Here is a 22,173-nt window from a genome sequence, read left to right on the forward strand (position 1 = left end):
ATTTTTTACATACATTTCTAGATATAATACATAATTAAACATATAAAACTTGTATATCAGTACTTGAAGCACACTAACTAAGCACTTTTTGAAAAATAAAATAAAATAAAACCTTTTGTAATTCTTTATTCGATAGGTTTAAATCATTTACAGATGTCATAAACTAAGATTATTAAATTCAAAAATATATTTTCATCACATTTGTCATTGACTGCATATGATTTGATTACTTAAATCAACTCGCTGAAGGTATATATCTCCATGAAAATAATTTTTAAAAGGAAGAATGATTCAGAAAAAAATTAACATACCTTTGCTTTTAAACAATAAATATAAAAAACTGCATTCTGCCAAGAAAATGAAAATCGACGCATTTTTACGACATCTGCTTAAAGACAATACAGCAGATGAAAAAAGTATTTAGAATAACAGTAAAATGCAATTTCGGGAAGTGGAAAGTTGATCAAAATAAAGTTATGAAGTGAAAACAGCGAAACCAAAGCGTCTGCGCTTTTATTATCATTTATAATAAAAACCTCACTAAATGAAGAATGAAAATGCGGTAACGGTAAAAGAATTACGGGACCATAACTTTCCTCTAATTCTTCCGACTTTGAAGAAAGTGAAAAGTTTTGACAATTTAATAATATTTGGCGATGGAAAAATTTTTCTTCTACAGAATATATTAAATCAGAAAATAAGATTAAGGCATCTTTAGGCTAAGGGCTTCAACGTTCTTTTCTCTAACAAACCTTAAAAGATAATGGGCGTAATATGCGAAGATAAACAATTTATTACGCCAGTTGAAGAATCATTTAAGGAAAGAATGCGAAAAGAGCAGGAACTCCGGAAAACTCGCCTCGATTTTTTGGTGTAATTAGGAACTAAAAGGGATGATGTAGAGAAATAAAATAAAAGGCTGGAATTCTCTATTTTTCGCAGCTTGGGCTAAAGGCGAAAAGTGATGGGGGAACTTTCGTCGTTGGTAATTAGAATAAAACTTTTGTCAGCTGAAATATACGAAATATGACTGTCAAAAAATGATTCACAATTAGAAGTCATAGCAAAAGTAGAAGTTATTTCCATCATTTGTGAAAGGGTGTTATAATGCATAAAGCATTAATGAAATAGAAGTGTAATCTAATGAAAATAATTATAATATGCCACTGACAGTTTTCTCTGTAAGGACAAAGAAAAACACATAATCCGTTTAGGCCTTAACTTTCATACTGACACTAGATGTCAACAGCTAATTCGAAGGAATTAATTATTAAAGGTTCAAAATCAAAACTGAAAAGAATTTTAGATTATAATTTATTGGCTGTTTACAATGGCGTCAGAGTAAGATTTTGCTATTTTTCATCAGAAAAATGTTAATTATAGTTAATGAATCTTATTTGAAAAATTCATTGTTAATATTTTGAAACGAATTGCCATTTTTCTTCTGAATATTCTCTCTAATTGTGAAATAAATCGCTGCCCTTTTTTTATTGTTGTTTTTGCTAACTTGGAAATCTTTTTCATTATATATCCTATTAGAGAAATGTAAAAGCAAGATTAACATTAAGTCAGTATTGGCAATTCGGCAAGATTACGCATGTGCAGAAACGGCAGAACAGAAGGTAGTTGATAGTATTAGCTTAATGTAAACCTATTTAAACAATTTACACTAGGATATAGTATTTCTAACGGGGACGAGATTCACAAATACAGATGAGATGTCGCCAGATAAGTAAGAGTATTTTCGCTTCTACTGGGGATATTATAATAGTTGGGTCAAATTACCTTCATTCCGATGATACGGAATTAATTTACAGAGAGAATTTACAAATTAACTTTTACTCTGTAAAAGTTAATTTTCTGATTATCTTTTACAGAGTAGACAGAATTTCCAATTGTAAATGTCTGCTTCGATGTAAAAATTAAGTGTATATGATGTAAATATTTTAATCGTTGCTTGAATTCAAAATTTTATGGGATCTTAAAATATTGTATCTGTAATTGAAAAACATCGAATTCATATTAAATTTTCAATTAAATATATATTTAATGAGCTGCATGGATATAGCAAACTGGTTTATTTAAAACTTACTAACATAAAAGGTAGATTATTTTTTAAAAATGGAGAAAAATTATTACACTCCTTAAAAGAAAAAGAAACACAAAAATCTAATTGAAAACTATGTGATAAGTTAAATTCAGTTTTTACCAAGTAATGAATAGACAGATAGTAAAGTGAGTTCAGATTATATTTAACTGTATTTAATGATAAGATGTTCCAGCAAGGGGAGAAAAAAAAAAAAAAAAAAAAAAACGACGAAGCGCTCATCATTAAATGCCAGCGGTGAAAAAGTGAAATGAGTGACGACTGGATAGAAAAACAACCATTATCGAATACCGGCAGAGCTAACTTTCTTTTGTAATTATTGATGTCGAAGAGCTGATGACATACAGAAGAGCGGCGGAGAGTTTTTGACAAGATTTTCCGAGAATAGTTTGACAAATGATTTCAACTACAAAATGGGGTATATTACAGCAAATTTATAATGAGTTTCCTAACTAAAATGAATACTCTAAAAATAATTTATTAGATAAAATAGCTATATAAGCAGAATACATAGTTGAAAGCGATAAAAAATGGCGCAATTACACAAGCAAGCACCATAGTATATTTCCTGCTAAAAGAAACCGAAATTAAACTCTTTGGTAATTATTAAATGCATGTAAGTATCTCCTAACTCTACAAAGACAGAACACAGTATTCCGATCTTCTAATATATTTAACTATATTTACTATATGATTCGAAATCCAATAAAACAGAATATCGAAATTTAAATTCATCAGTTTAACACGAAAAAAAAATCTGTAGCCGAGATAATTAACAAAAAGCCAATACAATGCATATTCTAAAGTGAATTAAAAGAAAGAAATTGTTTTTTTTTTAAATAAGAACCATTAGTTCACAAAAGAATATGCTAGTGTATATAGTAATTGATATGGGATGGATATTCCAAATATTAAAACAGAAAACATTTTTATATTCACACAGCATTTGCGATATTTAACGGGGTTTACTCTTAAATAGAATTACTGGATTTCCTACTTTTATAACAAGATTTTTGAAATAAAGGTCAATTCAGCAATACTTGACAACTAAATTATTGATCTTGCTGGATTTATATGATGAATTATGACCTTCCTTAATTTTGCAATAGTTACTTGAGTTAAGAAATTATTGGTTTTGCTTGATTTATAAAAAAAAATATATTTTTATTATATGCAGCAAGGTTTCTTAAATTTTGAAACGGATTGCAACCACAACCTACTGTAAAAGATACTGTTGTTATTTAGAGATACGGCACAAAGGCAAGAACTGGCCATGCTGAGCCAAACATTCAGTTGGATCCCCATTGCAAAAGAATTTTGGGGTCTCCAAAAATGTGACAAATAACAGATATTTTCCTTCTCTTTTTATTCCCCATACATAAATAACGAAGAAAAACATACCGATAAGAAATTATTTATTAAAATTCACCAAAAATCTTTATACATAAAATTAAGGTTTTTTTTAAAACGTTTTATTCACATATATATATTTTGAATGAAAACAACAACAAAATTAGTAACGAGAGCTGGAAATAATCATTTAACAAATCTAGCATTATCATAATCTAGAAAATTTACAATGTGGTTGGAGACTTTTAAATTTTGAATAATCTTCATGAAAAAGTGGGGACTTAATTTCCTGAAATGTGCAATACTATCCAAAATATACATTGCAATGCTGGAATGTTATATTTCTCTTTAGAATTTGTAAAACTTTTAATCCATTCTTTTTCGAATAAAGCCCACTTAAACATGATGATTCATGACAAATATAGAAAAGAATTTTTCATTCTGCTCTTTAAAATGCCAAGTTAAATCAATGATGATTTCTGGTAATAGTCATCTGGTAGTAATGAATGACGAAGTATTTCCTTTCTATCCAAAGAATTCTTTGTTTTGCTTTCAGTCAACTGGTAATCATGTTATAAAGAAAGCTTTTCTAGGCCATTTGTTTCCTTTTCTGTTATTTGGTTTTCGCCTTTTCTTCAAATGCTTTTAACTGATTGATTCACAGAAAACTCATAGCGTTTTTCTTCATTTTTATCATCTCGGCAGGACAGAAATTTACTCAGAAATACGTATTTTATAAGCTGAAGCGAAATTCCACTGCGGATGATTTCCTGTCATTTCTGAGAAATACTTTCAGATCCAGAATCTGTAGTTCCCCGATTTATTTTTCGGATAAGCTTTCAGAGAAAAATGTTTTCAATTAAAAAATGACGCGTTCACGAACAGAAATTCTCGAATTGCGATTGAATCTAAAACGGAACTCCCGTTATTTCTTGAAAATATTTTCAGAAAAAAAGAAAAAAAAAAAAAAAAAAAATCTGATTTTTTGATTTATTTTTCACGATGCTTTCAAAAGATAAATGTTTTTAAATAAAAATAAGTTAATTCCAGGTACATAAAAGCACATATCATCGGCATAGGACCCTACCCTGATTTGTTTATAATTTAGAATTTTAGTAAGCTAATTGATAGTTCGTTATCAAATTAGTGATGTTTGTTCTTTTTTATGTTAATAATATCTTTCTTAGGAAACTCCGCGCAGCGATGTCAGGAAAATATTGTATCTCTCTCAAAATGTTATATTATGGCATGAATGAGACTCGTCCACATAATGTCTTATCAAAAAGCAAGGTAAGTTTATCATGGTATGAAAGCCAAAATATGGCAAACAGCTCTTTTATATAAAGATAAACAGAAGTCATATTTCACAAAGATTTCATGCTTCACGATTCCCCCAATTTCCCATTTCCCAAATCGCTTTTCTTCGTCATCGTCCCCACATTTTATCATTTTGGTCTTACGGCTGGTGGTATATGGATAAATTTATCCTGAATATTGCAGCTTTTGTGTATATCACGTTGACAAAGAAGTTTCATGAATAAGAAAATATATTGATAAGAGAAATTTTTTTGTTTATACCATTGCACTAAATAAAACTTCTTTTAGCATGTGAAAGCAAAGAATATATTATCATAAAACAAATTTGCCACCTTTTTGATATTTTTTTACGCCTCTCTCTTATTTCTGAAGGTAAAACACAAAATCAAATAAATACAATAATTATTTCTTTTATATAATGTTAATTAAGTAATAAAAATATTAAAAAATTTCGCAGATTTCCAAAGGCTATTATCTACTGATTGTAAGTATTTATTGCTTATTTCTAAAAAAATTAAATACCGGGTTTACTTATGGAATACTGTGGCTTGAACCTAGTTTGAACTGAAGTTAAGGTCAACAAAGCTAAGCTTATCACTTAATATGAATCTGCATTTACTTTCTCCAATTTTAACATTTTATTGAATTGTTTACGAACGTAGAAGTTATTCTGCCAATGGATATTACCTTCCCTATTCATACTCAGATTGGAAAGAATATTCATTTGATAATGAATGGTGCTTCGTTCTGGATTATCTGACATTTTACAAGCGACAAAATATTCGAATGCAAAACGATAAATGTATACTAAAAAAAATAAGTATCAAACTGCAGTGCCGGGTTTTGAAATTGATTATAATCATGACGAAGTAAATGGAACATAAAAATATACACCATTTTTTTTCTTCATAAATTAATAATATTTAATAAGATCTCAAGAAAACAGAGTTTACCTGATAATTGTGTTTGATTAGTCTTTCAAGATATGATTTAAATAAAAGTTAGTGGCAATACTCAAATTTTGCGGTATAACGCAGAGCAAGTTATGGATTTTACCTGGAGGAAGAATTCTTTTTAAAAAAATTAATTTTAGCTCACCCAATTAATAATATAGTTACTCAATTTAGAATCACAAGCAGGTCATTTCAAATATCCATTATTACCCTATATTATATTATATATGGTTATCATGGGAAGAATTTATTTAAAGAGTTAAAAAAGAAGTTTGAGGAAAATAAAATCGAAGGAGTGTCTCGTTTGAGAAAATCCTTTGAATAAAAGCTTAACATTTTTAGTGTTATATATAACTCTAAAAGGAACAGTTAGCAAAAAGTAAGACTGCAATATCTCTCATTAGATTAACACGTTGGTGGAAAGTAGGGAAAAAAAAAAGCAAAATTAATGCCGAATGAGCTAAATAGCCATTACTTTAAAGTGCATAATATTTTCAAATAATTAAGGCTATTTCGAAATGAATGCATGATAATGTGACTTATAAATTTGAATATTATAGCATTCATGTCATTTTGAATCACAATGAAGAAGAATACCATAGAATTCACGCCCACGAACTTGTTAACAAATAAAAATTGGAATGGAACAAAAAGTGATAGAAAATTCCATTTTTTAATGATAAATAAAGTAAGACGTTGCCTTGGTATTTCTTTAGTAGGTGTTTATTTCGAAATAAATAAGTAAAAATAAAATAAAGACTCTGTTATTGATAACATGCATATTTATGTTATACTTCAAGACCCCATTAAGCTTCGTAGTGAATTTTTACGTAATATTCGCTACACTATTAAAATGTCATTTATAATTAATAATATACAGCACTAAAATAATATAACCAAGGCCAATTTCAAAAACAAAAGCTTATTTCAAAAGTTTCCTGGAAAACAAATGCAAAGAACGTCGCTTAAAGAGCTCGGCATTATTTGCATTGGAAGTAAACAAAGGATCCCCAGCTGAATAAAACATACCCTCTTTTCAGCGATCAAGAAACAGGCATAGAATGGGTTTATACACCCAAACTACTTTATACTTTCTTCCTCTACGCATAATTAGTAGGTACTAAACCAATAATTAAGTAGATTTTAACGAGTTTCTTGTGTTTACTATGCAATCATCATCAAGAGTTTCCAACAACAGAATGAAAAGATAAAATTGAATTGCGAAAGAAATGAGGGAAAGACAAAAGGGCATTAAGTACCAGAAATACTTTTAAATATTCTCAAATACTCATAGATTTAAGAGCGGAAAACTTATCACTACTCTGCTATTCAATGTAAGAGGAAAGCAAGCGGGAAAAGAAATGAACCATTGTACAGAATTACTCTCACTTTCTTTCCCAAGAAATGAGAATCGAAAGTAATTTATCTCATTCTTCCATTCTTGAGAACATACTCTGAACGTTTGTCATTATAAAAAAATATTTGAAGGAAGACCAAAACAAAAAAATTGGAACTTGCTTTCACTTCATAACCCAGTCTTTTGGGCTAACAATAGGATAAAGTGATTCTCTCTATTTGGAAAACACACAGATTCGACGGGATTACAAGAGATTATGCAAGTTTAAATGGTAATCGAAAGCAGGATTTTTTAATTGTAAGTCGCGAGCCGAAGTAGTGATGGGTAAGTCCTGCCAAAACTTTCTTTCAGCATTCCATCGAACTTATTAATATTTCGGGAGAAAAAGCTCATTATTTTACCTTAAAACTTGCCGAATAAATGATATGTTTTTAATTCATTAATTTTATTTACGTCACGCGTAAGAAAAGTTTCAAAACTCTAAAGTAATCAAAATTATCTACTACTATGAAGAAATCAAAATTGTTTGATAAATTAATAAAAATCAACACTTTTCATTTAGCTTCAAATTACACAGTTGTGCATATCCACATCAGTTCCACTACTGCTTCCAAAAATTAGTTAGATAACTTGATCATTAATTAGTAAAATAAATCATTTATAACAGTACACTCCGAAGTAGGAAAAATGAAATTGGGGCTAATCATTAAGTTTTTAAAACAGTTTTAATCAAGAAGTTTAGTTTGAAGTAAGTTTATTCGAAATTATGATATCAATATTTCTTAAGCTCATGAACATAGAAGTAAGCAAATGTTGTTGAAAAACAAATATCGTGCAGTGGCGAGCAAATTCTGGAACGCTTCAATAAGCATCAAACATGTTTAGCAAGAACTTTTTGGTAAACAACTTTTCGAATAATCGATACCAACAAAGAAAATACTCAGAGTGAAGAACAAAAGTGATGAGGCATGATTTACAAAAGTGAGCTTGTTTGCAGATAAGCCAACATAACAAATGGTTATGGAATTATCTTGGCCGCTGACAAAAACTTCAAACCATCTCATTAACCATTGAGCATTCGCGTGCAGACATGGAGGAATTGTCAATGATTTATCACGAAAGACATGAAAAAATATTCGAAACATAAAAGTTTTAAAGATAGCTAGTACGAAAAATTTTATGTTCAATAAATTTAAATTATTAGCTGCTTGCATTTTAAGAAAAAAATTGCACATTCTTTATCTCACAGTATGATGTAACATTAAAGTCTCATCAAAAATTTTTGAAGCCATCAACTACCATCAGCTTAATGCGTGTTTTGCTTCTATATCAAGATTTTTTCTTTTTTAAAGATCACTGAAATGTAAGATTTCTCAAGTGCTAAATCAGAGCATACGATAGATAAGAGCTTCTTAAAAATTACCGATCTCAACCCCAAGTGAAGTCAAGTACATTAGTTTTGGAGCTACCGTAAATAAATGCTTTTGTCAGTTTCTTATAAAAAGCAGAATTTATTCAGAAAGTCATTTTTACTTCAAATATTTTATTAAAATAAAAAAGTAAATATTTACAGTAATGAAACATTAATTAGTTGATCATGCATAGAAATTCTGCACTATACTGTGTTCTCATTGGAATTATGAAGCTCATACATAATGCAATACTCATAATAATTAAACATAGATATGAATTTCAGAATCAAATTCTATTGGATATTCTTTAGAATCTCAAAAATATATGCACATTGTAAAAAATAGAGACCATTATGAAAATAAAGTTCTCCTTTTTAATGAGAAATATCAGAAACTTCTCTCTACGTACATTCACGTTTTTTAGAAGTTAAAGGCTCAACAGTAACAGAATCAAGAGACCATTCTTATGAAAAATCCACATATAACTAATCGGCCATGGACAAACTCTAGTTTTGACAAATCCTGGCAAATGTTTTGAAAAGTTTGACCCTAGGTCTTATTTATAGTCAGAAAAGGCTAATAAATAGAAAATAGTTCCTCTTAAATTTAAAATATATATTAACGTCAAATGTAATGTATTCGAAATATAAGGAATTATTTGTTAATTATGGAATAAATTTTTCTCCGTCCTCAATAGTATTACTCTGCAAATTACTAATTACAAGTCTTGCATACCATTGCTCAGATCTTCAGATTAAGATCTTTTTATTACTAAGACAAAATCCTACATACTTGTTTTAGTTCATTTCGTTTCCCAAGAAAGTGCATTTAAAAATTTGCACGCCTCGAGCATATATCTTCACCAATGTCCCACGTTGTTAATTTTATTTGGGAATCAATACAATTTTGTTCTTCGCTGGCATGGTCAATTTCGACGCTCGCCTACACGTTCACTAGCTGGCTTAAGCTAAAGATTACATTTCTAATTGATCTTTTTCGAATAATTTCATCCAAAGTTCATTCGTACATCGTTCCCTTCTCTATTTATTGCAAGAAATGTAATCACTATCAAATACTTGTGCTTGAAAAGCTGCTTTAAGCACACATACAAGCTTAAAAAATGAATACAGAAGTAGGTTGTGCCAGTGAAGTTATGTTTAACGGAAGGAGGTTACAGAATTTTGTTTTGTAAACAAATCCGACCGTTGCTATCGACAAAAGAGAAATTAACTTTGTTTTTGAAATCTCTCAAGTATGGAGTAGTACGTGAAACAAACATTTAAAAAATTCTGAGTTAAATTTTTTTTGTGGAAAATTATATTGAAAACTATTTTCAGCTGACTGACTATTATGAGAAATGTTTCCTAACACGGAAAACTAATTCCGAACTTAGGCAATTCGGATTAAGATAGAATTATACTAAAAGCTGAAAATAATCTGAAACTGAAAAGAACAATAATAAAGAATGCGAGAATTAGTTAACAACTGCGAGTAAAACGTATAGATTAATAAAACAAATAATGAAGTTCCAGCAATCATATTCGGGTATATTCAAACTTATTTTGTAACCAATTCTCGATATTTTGTAACGCGTTGATAAGAATTAAGAAGATGAAGTAAAATAAACAGTAAAATATTTACACTGCATGGAATTAAATGAAAGCGACTCTAAAAAGGAATAAGCTATATCAAATTATTTAATGATACAAAATATAAACATTTCTTTTTATGCTTTTTTATATTCTTTATTAAAACCTTATACACTTAAAAACACTCAGCCGACGTCAATTAATTTCACTTTATAGTAAAAATTCTCTATAGGACAGTAAAATAAAGATAAATCAGATATTCAATAGTAAAGCTTTTCAACAAACAATGTTTCTTTTACATGGAACTTTCTTTATCAGTGAAAATGATAAAGCTAGTTGCAAGCTTGAAATTTTCCTCTACATCAAGAGCTCTATTTATTGAAATTACGTCATTTAAAAAAGTTATTATTCTTATAACTCATAATGAGCAGATTAACAATTCTGAAAATGAAACCTAATACTTTATCTTATCAGACAAATCCAAGTCATTTCATCTACTTTCCAGAATAGTTCTGTAACCTTCGAATCAGAAATCCTCACAATGGATTTTCTCTAAGTATTACGCAATTTGAAGAGGATTACTACGCTTGATAGAGCAAGAAAAGATGCCAGTGTTTCAAACAAGGGGAATTAACATTATTTTCCAAATAGATGCTCTTATTGTGCCTCAAGTACGATTGAGAAATGTAAGAATCCAATATAGCAAATGATATAATAGAAAGATTAAGTATTGTTCCAGGGGCATTTTCAGTGAAGCAATTATTCGATTAATCAGAAGATTTCCGACCAAATACAGCGAAGAATTTAACAAACAAGATTTTCCTAACGCAATAAAACGCAGGCAATAAAGAAGAGCGATGCAAACAATTATACTTTCATTCTTTAAGATATCTAAGATACGGAACAATGTATCTGGAAAGTTCAATGAGGTAATAAGCTGTAATGAACGGAATGATACAAATAAACGACGAAACGCATAGGTAGAACATCTTTTTTTATTTTCTAAAAAGAAAAGAATGATAAAATATATCCTAATCAAAATTATAACTGTCTTTCATGCTCATGATTTTATTATAAGACCATGTTCATCGATGTCAAAGTGAAACGGATGAATAGTTTATATGCTACAGAAATTCAAATTACTTTACAGATTTCCTACAAATTTCGAAAATTCAAATTTTTTTTTTAACAAACACAACTATGGCCGAAAAATGTGATAACATTATACCAAGTGACAACCTTAAAAGGGGGCTTAAGCGAAATTTATCAAAAAAGTCCCCTCAGAATGATCTTACACTGAAATCGATTCATTTAAGTGCAGGCTACGCCACTGTTTTTCGGAAACATTATAATGTGATTATAAGATCATGGTATCAAAAATACCTTTCTTTAAGAAAAATCAGAACATATTGAGATGCAGTTGAAAACTTATGACAATATTATATCCATCAAGTGAATCAAAATCAAAGCACATTCCAGTGAATAAAAAAAATAAAAAAATGCTAAGTTTTTTTTTTTGGGGGGGGGAGATAAAATAGAAACATAAAAGAACAAATTGAACATACTGAAGTCTGGATTTCAACACTTTTACAGTTTTATACTTTTATACAAAATTGTAGAACCTATTGTCCTAACATAATAATAATGTTTAGCTTTCAATCGCATACACTACATTTAAATTAATTCGTAAAGTGAGCTGAAAGTATTTTTTTAATGAATGCGAACAAACAAAAATTGACATGCATTTAAAACATTTCACAAGCACAACTTTCACTAAAGAAAGTTTTTACAGCCTTACTCTCATATCATACTCAGCTTTCTCAATATTACCTAGACATCGAATTGTTTTCCAAGTTTTGTTTTGTTTCAGCTTTATTTATCCATCACCAATAGATTAGCATGAATTCCAAACTAGAGAAGCAAACAAGCTTGCCTGTCGCACATCACGCTGGTCCACGCCTAATGAATCCGTAATTGAGATAACATGCAATTTAAATGCCTTAGAACATGATGGGGGGAAGTCGGGATGGAATTTGCATGTTACATCAATAGCATAGAATCAATCCAAATAAATACATACGCCATTAGCATTACCTTTGATATTAATAAATCCGACTCACTTTTGGACGAACCTCACTTCTATCAGTAGCATTATGTTACTTTTACCATTTTCGTTTGCAGCTAGAATTTCGTAGATTCAAAATATAGACATAAAAACACACGATGAATATATATATATATATTATCTCGAAAGCATTTACTCCTTAAATTCTACTTTATCAAGTTTTTCAGATGTAAATTTGGAAGAAAATTTAATGCAAATGGTGTCGTTAGAGGATATGAGCCAAATAGTGGTTCTGAGACTTTTAATACCATTGACATAGCCTTGCAGGACATTAAAAATAACTCGAATGAATTTTAAAAGGATTATTTTCATAACCCACCTATTATAATGCGTTTCTTAATCTTAAGTCACACCAACCAGTGGTTTGTTTGATCATTCCGAATTTCTCCAATCGCTTAACTGATTAATTAGTAGCATTGATGATTCCTTCTGAAATTACACGAGATTAATTGATTTCACAAAGAGTTAATGGAACAGTGACGGTTATCGACATAACAATGGAGAACTAATTTAATTTGAAACATACAACATTTATTGAAAACAAAAGATCGTTTTCCTTTTTGCATTAACATATATGTATTGGAAAAAGTCGTACAAAGAGATAAATGGCATATATTATATAAGGAAAAAAAAAAAAAAATGCCTTTCAGTGATATAAGAAAAATAAGACAGCGCATTACTGGACAGGCATTGTTCAATTTTTTTCCATGGTGAAATAAACAAAGAAAAGATGCGCAGAGGTGAAGATGTTATCGTCTAACAAAGGTCGGATATTCAAACAGTCAACTCCCTAGTGTCCCTCAAAAATACGGGACTCCGAAACTTCGATATAAATTTTTTCACGATATTTTCTGATTATTTTAATTTCATGCGTTCATTTAATTGACAAGGATTGTGCCCTCGAACAAAACCAAATTATAATCAAATATCGTTTCAAGAAATTTTCTTTTATATTTTGTTGTTTAAAAAAATTAAAAAAAAAATGTTTTATAATTAAAAAAATGTCTAATTCTATAATTAAATATTATTCAGATAGTATTCAAAAGGTTTTATTTTTTCTACATTATTGCGTTTAAAACTGCCTTAAGTTACATCTTGGGTTTTAAATATGTTTTTTATTGTTTCGTTTTCTTTGCTCTCAGCTCAGTAGAAATTTTGCAATCGTTTTTAAACTAATTTACCGATGAGCTATAGAGTTTGGCATTATAGCTCAGAATGGTTGACAATTCTAAAAATTCAAAATCAGAACAATCTGTATGAGGTTATGAATTCTTGTCAAATATATGGTATTCTTTGGTATAAATTTTGTCATCGGTATTTGTAGTTCATCGTTAGTTTTAAGTCCATTGCAAAATTTCGCCCCCACAAGACTAAAAAAAACCTCAATTAAATGAAAAAAATATTTCTAACCCCGTACGATTGTTCTGATTAAGAATTTTTGGAATTCAGAATTACACATTTTCAGAGCAATCTATATTGGATTATTAATCTGTATAAACCTACGAGAAATAATTATATTTTTTTTAGTCCATTTCAAAAACGTGGTATATTAAATTTTTTTATACGGAAATACTGAAACCGATTCAGTCGAAAGGGATCTGTAATTAAATGTTTCGTCAATTTATCAGAAACTTCGATTTAAAGCTGCTTATATACATTAGATTAAATTAATAAAAAAATACATATAGAGGAACTAGGATGTAGAGGGGAGGGAAAACGGGGAAATTTGATCTAAAAAATCACATATATACTCAAATTAATTAAAAAAATTTCTACATAAGCTCATATATCAAGGGAAAGTATCGTAGAATCAGGAGAAATCAGGGGAGAAGAGAGAGAGAGAGAGGAAAGAAACGACAAAAATAAAAAAAATTAAAAATCTATTTATGAGCATTAATGCGGGAATAAATCATCCAACGAATAAAGAACTAGTGGAGAAGAAAACCACATTTGACTGAACTATCAAATAATTGAATGGGTTTTTGTATTCAAAAAACGGAGTCATTAAAGTTTTTTTCATACTGAAAATCTCCGGATATTCCATGCATAAAAAGAAACCCACTCAAAAAACAAACGCAATCAATTCAGCGCATTCGGATTTTTCAAGACGCAGTATCCGCTATAAACAAATTCCGTCAAGAGTTCTTTTCATGGCCCAATCATTAACTTCAAAACATTCACAAAGAATGCTGGAGGGGGGTGGGTGGCAGTAACTTTCCGACATAAAGGATAAGATTTGTTTCATCATTTCTTTTAGATTCATTCGCATTTATTTTTCGCGCATACCGATTTATACGCATACCGAGACAAAGATAAATTTAACTTTCGTTTCGATCAATGTATCTTTTGCGCATTCGTTACTCGGCAGTGGATGTGAAATAACCGCTCACACAATCTCACAACCGCCTCAGTCAAATATCACCCGAATTGTGGCAATCATTTTCCAAACGGGCCAGAAGGAGCTGAAAAAGTAATTATTCTGCTTCATATTCAAAGCGATAACAGGGCAGATAACGCAAAAATCCATTTACTTCAAGTCCAATAATAGACTGTGGCGGAAATAAAAACACGCAGTTTTGATTGGAGTTTTGCCAAAATCAACTAAAAGATAAAAGCATCTCCCAAAATGTACGATTTGAAGAACAATCAGGGAAACGATTAGGACAAAATTGGATTTAGCCTTTCATACACATTAAAAATACCAGCAGAAAACAGATACAGGAACTGTGTTATGGACCCATTTTATTCGAACGAATGCAAACTGAACACTAAGTGCATCTCGACAGCAGTAAACGTTAAAGCCACGTTTCGAATAAAAACCGATATTAACCATTTTCATAAAATGCGAGATTTTAAGCACGTTAGAACTACAAGGTAAAAAAAAAAAAAAAAAAAAAAAAGAAGGGGAAAAAAAAAAGCGAACGGAAGAATAAATTGTCTTTGAGAAAACCCATCTAAGAGATCATCAGAGAAAAAAACTTTCCACTGAGAGATTTAATAATGATCTCTTATGTTGTTAAAATATGTGAATTATGAGTTTTTTCTCTTTGCTTTTCTTTAAGTTAATTTAATGTCTTGCCACGCAAGAAGTCAAACATCCATCTTCCAAGATAAAAAATGTGTTTAACCTTTCATGACGGTTAATGTTTAGTTTTGAATTCATTTGCAGTTTTGTTATGAAATGCATAAAGAATTACTGAATGTAATTTTTACACAAGAATCGTAATTATCTTCTTTCTTTTATTGATGTAGAAAATTTTTGAACAGTACGGAAAAAACGCTCCACCAAATAGAACCTTTTTTTCCCCTCTCTCATTTCATTTAGTTGGCTGTTACTTATATCGTTCAGTATTTCAATTCAATTAATACTAAAATATATCTTTTTAGATGAATCTTCAAGGAAAACTGCGTCTAGTGCTCACACACTAGAATAAAATATCAAAGCAGACAAAACCATTAAAATGCACTTATGCTGAACTAACTTCTTAAAAATGACAATAACTAAAGAACTTCATGAAATTCGAGATGCGACCTTTTTTTGTTTGTTCCTCAATCCATTTCAACTTGCTATTTTTTTCTGGACAAAGCAGAGGTTAATATTAAATACTAAAAGAATACGTGGCTATCGTGCAGTTGTAACTAAAAATAATTCAACTCAATAATAATTCGACTCAAATTTCATGGAAGCTAAAAACTCAGTTCTGGATTATAAACAGCAAAATTTGATTTCAAAAGCGAAAATCGGGGGAAAAAAAATTATTCTGTTCTTCTTGCGAAAGGGATTCAGGGAAATATGAAACAGACTTTCATAATGAAAAAAATGAAAATAAAATCGAGTTATTTAGGATTTTTGAGATTTAATGAATGTTTCTTGGAGTTTGGTTTCTTCGATGAGAATAACAGAATAATAAAAATTACACATATCATGCGTCCATAAATCTATTACTTCTCAATACATGGCAATAAATTTAAAAACATCAAAACAAATAAAAGGTAAAAAACAGCAGTCGCATAGCTCATTTAGAAAACGTATAAACAACAAAAAACTCATTACAAGTTGTCATCGAGTAGTTTGGTGAAATAAATGATAAACATAAAAAACTCCTCAAAATGCTTTCCGAACTATTAAATTAACGAAATTAGGGAGCTGGAGACCATTCCTAGATATTTCTGCAAAATTCCCAAGGGTCATAAAGAATGACAGAGGCAGGATCATGCTATAAGTTATTCAATATTGCCATACATTTATTAGATACTTCCTTCCTTCTCAAACATATGATAACCAATAAAAACAAAATATATAAGATGTATAGAAAGAAATAGAAATGTACTGCAATCCGAAGCTAAGTAGATACTTACGATTTAATATGAGCAAGAAAAATTATCATGGGAAGAAAGTTCTTTTTGACAAAGTACAGAGAATCATACGGATTGAGAAAGAATGATTGCTAATAAGTGGGGAATTCATTCTGGATGAATTAAAGAAAAAAAAAAAAAATCGATTTCATACCAATGAGGACATAATGGTTATGCTTTAAAACCTCAATGAAAGCTACTACCAACAACAGAAACAATAAAACTGTGTATTTTTTCTGTATAACTTACTACAATATTCCCAGTGCTTTTAAATTTAACTTAAAATAAGATTTTAGATAAGAGGAATTTTAGATAAGAGGAACATTTTAAAACCTTATAGGTAACATTATTAATTGAAAATTATCACAATCTCTTTGACATTTTTAACGTCATTTATCATGTATAATTTTGTGATGTTATAAGGATAATTTTGATTATTTTTAGCAATATTACAGAGATAAAAGAAAATATTTTCATTATTAGCACAAATATCTGATTTGCATTAAAAAAATAACATCTAATTTAAAACTAACTTAACATTTTAAATTTAAATGTTAAAATTTGATTAATTCTGTCCACTACAAACTTATTAATTAAAAAAAAAAAAAACTAACTCAATATTTCCCCAGACTTCATTCAGTGTCTTCGAACTTTCACAAAAACTTTGTGCTCAGATACACATATTTTAAACTGTAGTCTCCAAACTTTCAAGCTAGAATAAGGAAGTTCGAGTTTTCAGACATTGATTACATGTAATCCGATACACTCCTGAGATTTTCAATAGAAAAAGGGATGAATCACTCTTTTTTCTCCTTATACATATGATATAATCTACAACATTTTTAACATTTAAAATTTGATTAATTTAATAAATAAAATGCATTTTTGATGCTATTTATTAAATTCTGCACCGTGGAATCCATTATTTGTGAGACTGAACTTTATTAACCTGAGACTCACTAAATCTCCAAAGGGAATAGATCTGTAATTTTCTAGTAACTGAGAAAATTATTTATTCGCTAAGGGGCTGAAATGAATAGAGATGTCTCCAAAGATTCATTTTTAACCTAGAGCCCACATAAATTGCTTCAGAAACATTCAAATACTAAACTTCCCACTGCAATTCATTTCTATTGAACGAAATCATTATTTTATATTTCACGGGCACCTACACATTAAAGAATGGCAAAACATTAATAAGAGCATAGGAATTATCTGCAGCGAAGAAGTTATTCGCAAGAGTTCCAATTTGGCAAGCAGGCGTATGCTTCAAAATAATAGCTTCCAGCTTAATAAGCCCAAATCCCCTTTTAATGTTGACGAGCACTCTCCCTGAATATGGACTCTAATTTTCAATTAGAGGTGATACGGCACAAGGTCTGAAGAGAACACAGGCGAGAGAGAACACAGAACTCAGTTATTCGCAGCACTTGAAGAGATTGGAGCTGAATACCAAAACAAAGTTTAATACGGCAAGCGCAAACAACCGTGGCATTATGTGGAATTAATTATGAAACAATTCAATCGCACCAGGGACCGCACACTCTTTATCCAGAAGTCAGCTATTATATACTTCGAAGGATTGAGAATAGCACTGACAATGGTGGAAAAGGAAGGTCTCTGCACTGCATGCCGAACAAGTTGATTTCGCTGAATTACTTACAACTGCAAATAAGAACAAAAATAGATGGCTCCACATTAATTCAGGGTTCTTGAATCTAATAAGGAGGGGAAATACTTTGCAAGTTTTGACAGTACTTTATTATAATGTTGCTCGGTTAAGTAGTTGCAATAAACAGTATACGAATTATTAGTAATAAGTAGATGAAGTATTTAATAGGATTTATAAGACACGAATGAAGGTGGCGTTTGGAAAATTCTTGTTACAATTTTTAATTAACAGGCATTCATTAGAGATTGTTTAGAGCAATAGTGCAGTAATGATGCTCTTAATGTAAGAGTTGCTTGAAATGTACACTAACTAAAATTTATATTATCAACAGTTAAACTGAAGTAAATATTAAAAGTGAACAAACTCTTTTGGCAAAAGCAAAATTAAAGTTAATAAAGAAATAATTTTTTAAGCTTTTCCACGACCAACCAGTTTATTATTTTTCTTTTTGATTTAGCCAATTCAAAATCTGGTGAATCAAGTTACCAAAATTGGAGGTATTCAATAAGATTATAAACATAGTGAGTTTGAATATGGTCCTTTTAATTTCCATTTACAGTAGTAGTTACCAAAAATCAAACCTCTGAAGGGAAAAGGCTTAATAGTAAAGATTGCATAAGCATATAACACCGAGAAAATGATGCAAACATAGCATTGGTAGAAAAATAGCCGCCGGAATCGACAGAGTTAATTAGAGTCATTTAGATAAATGGTGGTTCGATTGAGCTCTTTGGGGAAATTTATTACACTGCATTCATGCAGGGTCCTCAAAGGTTTCGCTTCGTGTGTGATACGAATTTGGGTCAGTTTGCAAGTCAGCTTGCATCCAAAACATGTTAGATCTAATGATGGCTAGTTATTCAGGCATCTCAAAAAGTCTTTTATTCAAAATCGATGTATAGGAAATAAATTAAGTGTCGTTTAGTATAGCATAAACCACAAAAAAATAACCAACCCACAAAATGGTTTTCTAAAGGCTTAAAAATTAACAGCTGATTAGGAATGAACAGTTAAAAATAAGAAATGTAAAAAGTGAGAAGGCTACTAAATAAAAAGGAATTTTTTGTATCATTTTTCTCATGGAAAGTTTATTCAATTAAAAATTACAGTCAAATAAAAAAAAAATGAGACTGCATCATTTCTGCATTCAAACAAATGACAGGTAATAATTTCTTCATCTCACAACTAAGTGCAAAGAAAAGCACCCCACTAAATCAATTCAGAAATAAAATGTGAATAACAAAAGTGGCGTAGGAGCAAGTAGCATTAGAGAGCAATTTGTTTGGATCAAGTCCTCTTTTGGTTCACCACAGTCCAAATTAGCTCATCTAGAGCGGAGTACACAAATAGGTGTCGTAACGAAGACTTCTGTTATCTACTGGAAACGCTAATTGGCGGACTAAGTAAACTAATCCACCAATAAGTCACTGCTTACAGCAAGAGCATCCGGTAGATAAAGAGATAGGAACAATTATGTAGTATACAAGCTAACTAAAGAAGGATTAGGTAGAAGAAAATGTTTCCCCCGAGGAAATGATAAGAAAGAAAGATAATATGGAGAGTTACATGTCCAAACCCAAGCCATCACCACCCGCTACTAATTAAAGCAATATTGTACTTTTTAAGTACATAATAGCTACTTATTTTAAATTCTTGTGAATGATTCAAGGCCTAGAACTGAATATGCGCATATCGTATTAGGAAAAACTTTATTATTTGTTTAAATTAAAATCTAAAATTACTATGAAAATAAAGTTGAAATGCAAATGATTTAAATGTTAAATCAGGGTGACTTTCATTCCACTCAAAATTTGTTTCGAAGTTGTGTTAATTTATTTTATGGCATAAGTTTATAATGAAAACATTGATTTTTGTGTAACACATATGTTTTACGAACTAAAACATAAACTCAAGAATTTTCAGATCAATTTTAATCAAGAATCGGGATGCTCAACGTCAAAATATTTCATAAAGCAAATTTAATTTCTACTGGCGATCAAGGTACAACGCAAAAGAAAATGCAGTAAGATTATTTTTAATGAAATCATTTTCGGAAACACAAATATGGTTTTATACTGGATATTTTAGTAATAATTCTACAGATACGTAAATAAGAGAAAATTTCTCAACCCCTTATATGGAACTTTAAATTATGGTTTCTTTTTTTTTTTTACTATTTTTTAAAACACTTTTATCTAACTTGACGTGTTTCATGTTTGTAAAGAAGAAATTTTATAACTGATTTTTTTACTCAATCTCAGATGAATTAAGAGTTATGAAATTTTATATAGACTTGATGTCTCTATGCTATTTTTATATTTTCAAAGTCAAACTGTTAATTTATTCATTAATCTGATTATATTTTGAATCCATAACACGGCGTCTCCTGGTCAAGTGTATTTCAATAAATGACAGCATAATACTTATAATAATGAATTGCACATAAATAATTATAAATTAAAACTAGAAAATAATTTAAAAATTTCTAATTTTAGTACATTAATAAAAGTGTGTTTTTGAAAATTTTTTTTTATAAATTTTATTCATTACTACTAAGAATAAATAATTAAAAAATTTCACCATAGTTAAAATATTTTATAAAAGATTATCAAAGAACTATAATAATGCTTCCCCCCATTTATAATTAAACAATATTTTATTTGAGCGTGTGGTTGTCTAATAAATATATATGTGCAAATACAAATTTTAGATGAAAAAGAGAAAAAATTTTTTTTAGCCCAAATTACAAAAGAAAAATTGTGTTTATCTGAAAACGGATCGAACCAGGTATTTGTTTCAAAAACTCTGAATTAATTAACAAGCAGTTTAAGAATATCAAGGTAATAATAATTTTTTTATCTATTGGTAATTTATTAGTAAATATTATTACATCAAATTTGAGACGACTAACTAGTAATTCGCTTCAAAATCATGTTTGTGCTAAATATAAAATTAATTCATATTTAATATTAATCACGCTCTCATTGTTCATTTCGCAAGTTTCTAAAAATGGATTTTAAATAAATAAATCAGTTGTGTATGTGTGTTTCCTGGGATTTGATATTGTATTGTTTTTACCTTTTAACGTTCTTTGAAAGTTTCGATAAACAGAACATAATTGCATCATTTCCCCAAAGATCTACGGAAAGAGTATTAAAACCCTCAAGAGCATAATGATCGAAAGGTCGCACAGAAGTTGCAGTTTATTACCTTTCATTTAATTGAGAACAGACCAAATAATAATAATAAAAGCAAACAAGGGCCTTTACTGTAGTAGATTTTGCTGAATACCTTACATGTTTAATTACATGTTTACCTACAGTTGTCTGAAAGTCCAGTTTACATAATGCAAGGGCCTTGAAAGAAAACTTACGAAGAAAAATTTTAAGAATAACCCAATGTCATTTTCCAAGTACAGCATGAATGCTTATAGATTTAAACCCATTCTACCAAAGGCTATTATGCAATTCACTAAGCCATCTAGTGCAATTCAAGGGCTTAAGCAAGATTTTGATAGTTCTAAATGAAAGCATAGACAGAATGCGTGGGATTTGGATTAAGCCACCTACTTTGCTGGCTTGTAGACCAGACAAGCTTTGGCTTCTTTGATGTGCGACGAGGGATGATTTGAGAGTATTGGCAATGTCATTGACATTGGAGGGGAGACTGCTCACCACATGGTCTATTTGGTTGGGAGGTATATTGACGCAGTCCTCGGCGCCACCACTCTCAGAAGTAGGTGTCTGGGACGGGACAGGCGGAGTTGGGACGCTGCGGCTACTGCATGGGGACGCGCTGGCCGACGTAACAGGCGTAGAAGCGCTACCGTTCGTCTGCTGTTGGGCTTTTTGCTGTGCAGCTTGCCGAGTGGCCTCCTTCACCTCCTGGAACTTCTCGATGAACTGTAAAAAATAATAAATAAAAACGCAATTAAT

General features: G+C 30.1%; 1 protein-coding gene across 5 annotated transcripts in view; it reads right to left on the reverse strand.

The window, feature by feature from the left end:
- LOC129959958 (homer protein homolog 2-like) overlaps positions 1 to 22,173 on the reverse strand; it is a 267,569-nt gene that overhangs the window by 48,740 nt on the left and 196,656 nt on the right. For 4 of the 5 annotated variants that reach the window (XM_056072885.1, XM_056072886.1, XM_056072884.1 and 1 more), the window contains exon 4: positions 21,808 to 22,140. In XM_056072885.1, the coding sequence (XP_055928860.1) occupies positions 21,808 to 22,140 (333 nt within the window). The remainder of the gene's footprint in view (positions 1 to 21,807; positions 22,141 to 22,173) is intronic. The other variant, XM_056072887.1, reaches the window with a different exon arrangement.

Source organism: Argiope bruennichi, chromosome X2, assembly GCF_947563725.1.
Source record: "Argiope bruennichi chromosome X2, qqArgBrue1.1, whole genome shotgun sequence".
Taxonomy (NCBI): Eukaryota; Metazoa; Arthropoda; class Arachnida; order Araneae; family Araneidae; genus Argiope; species Argiope bruennichi.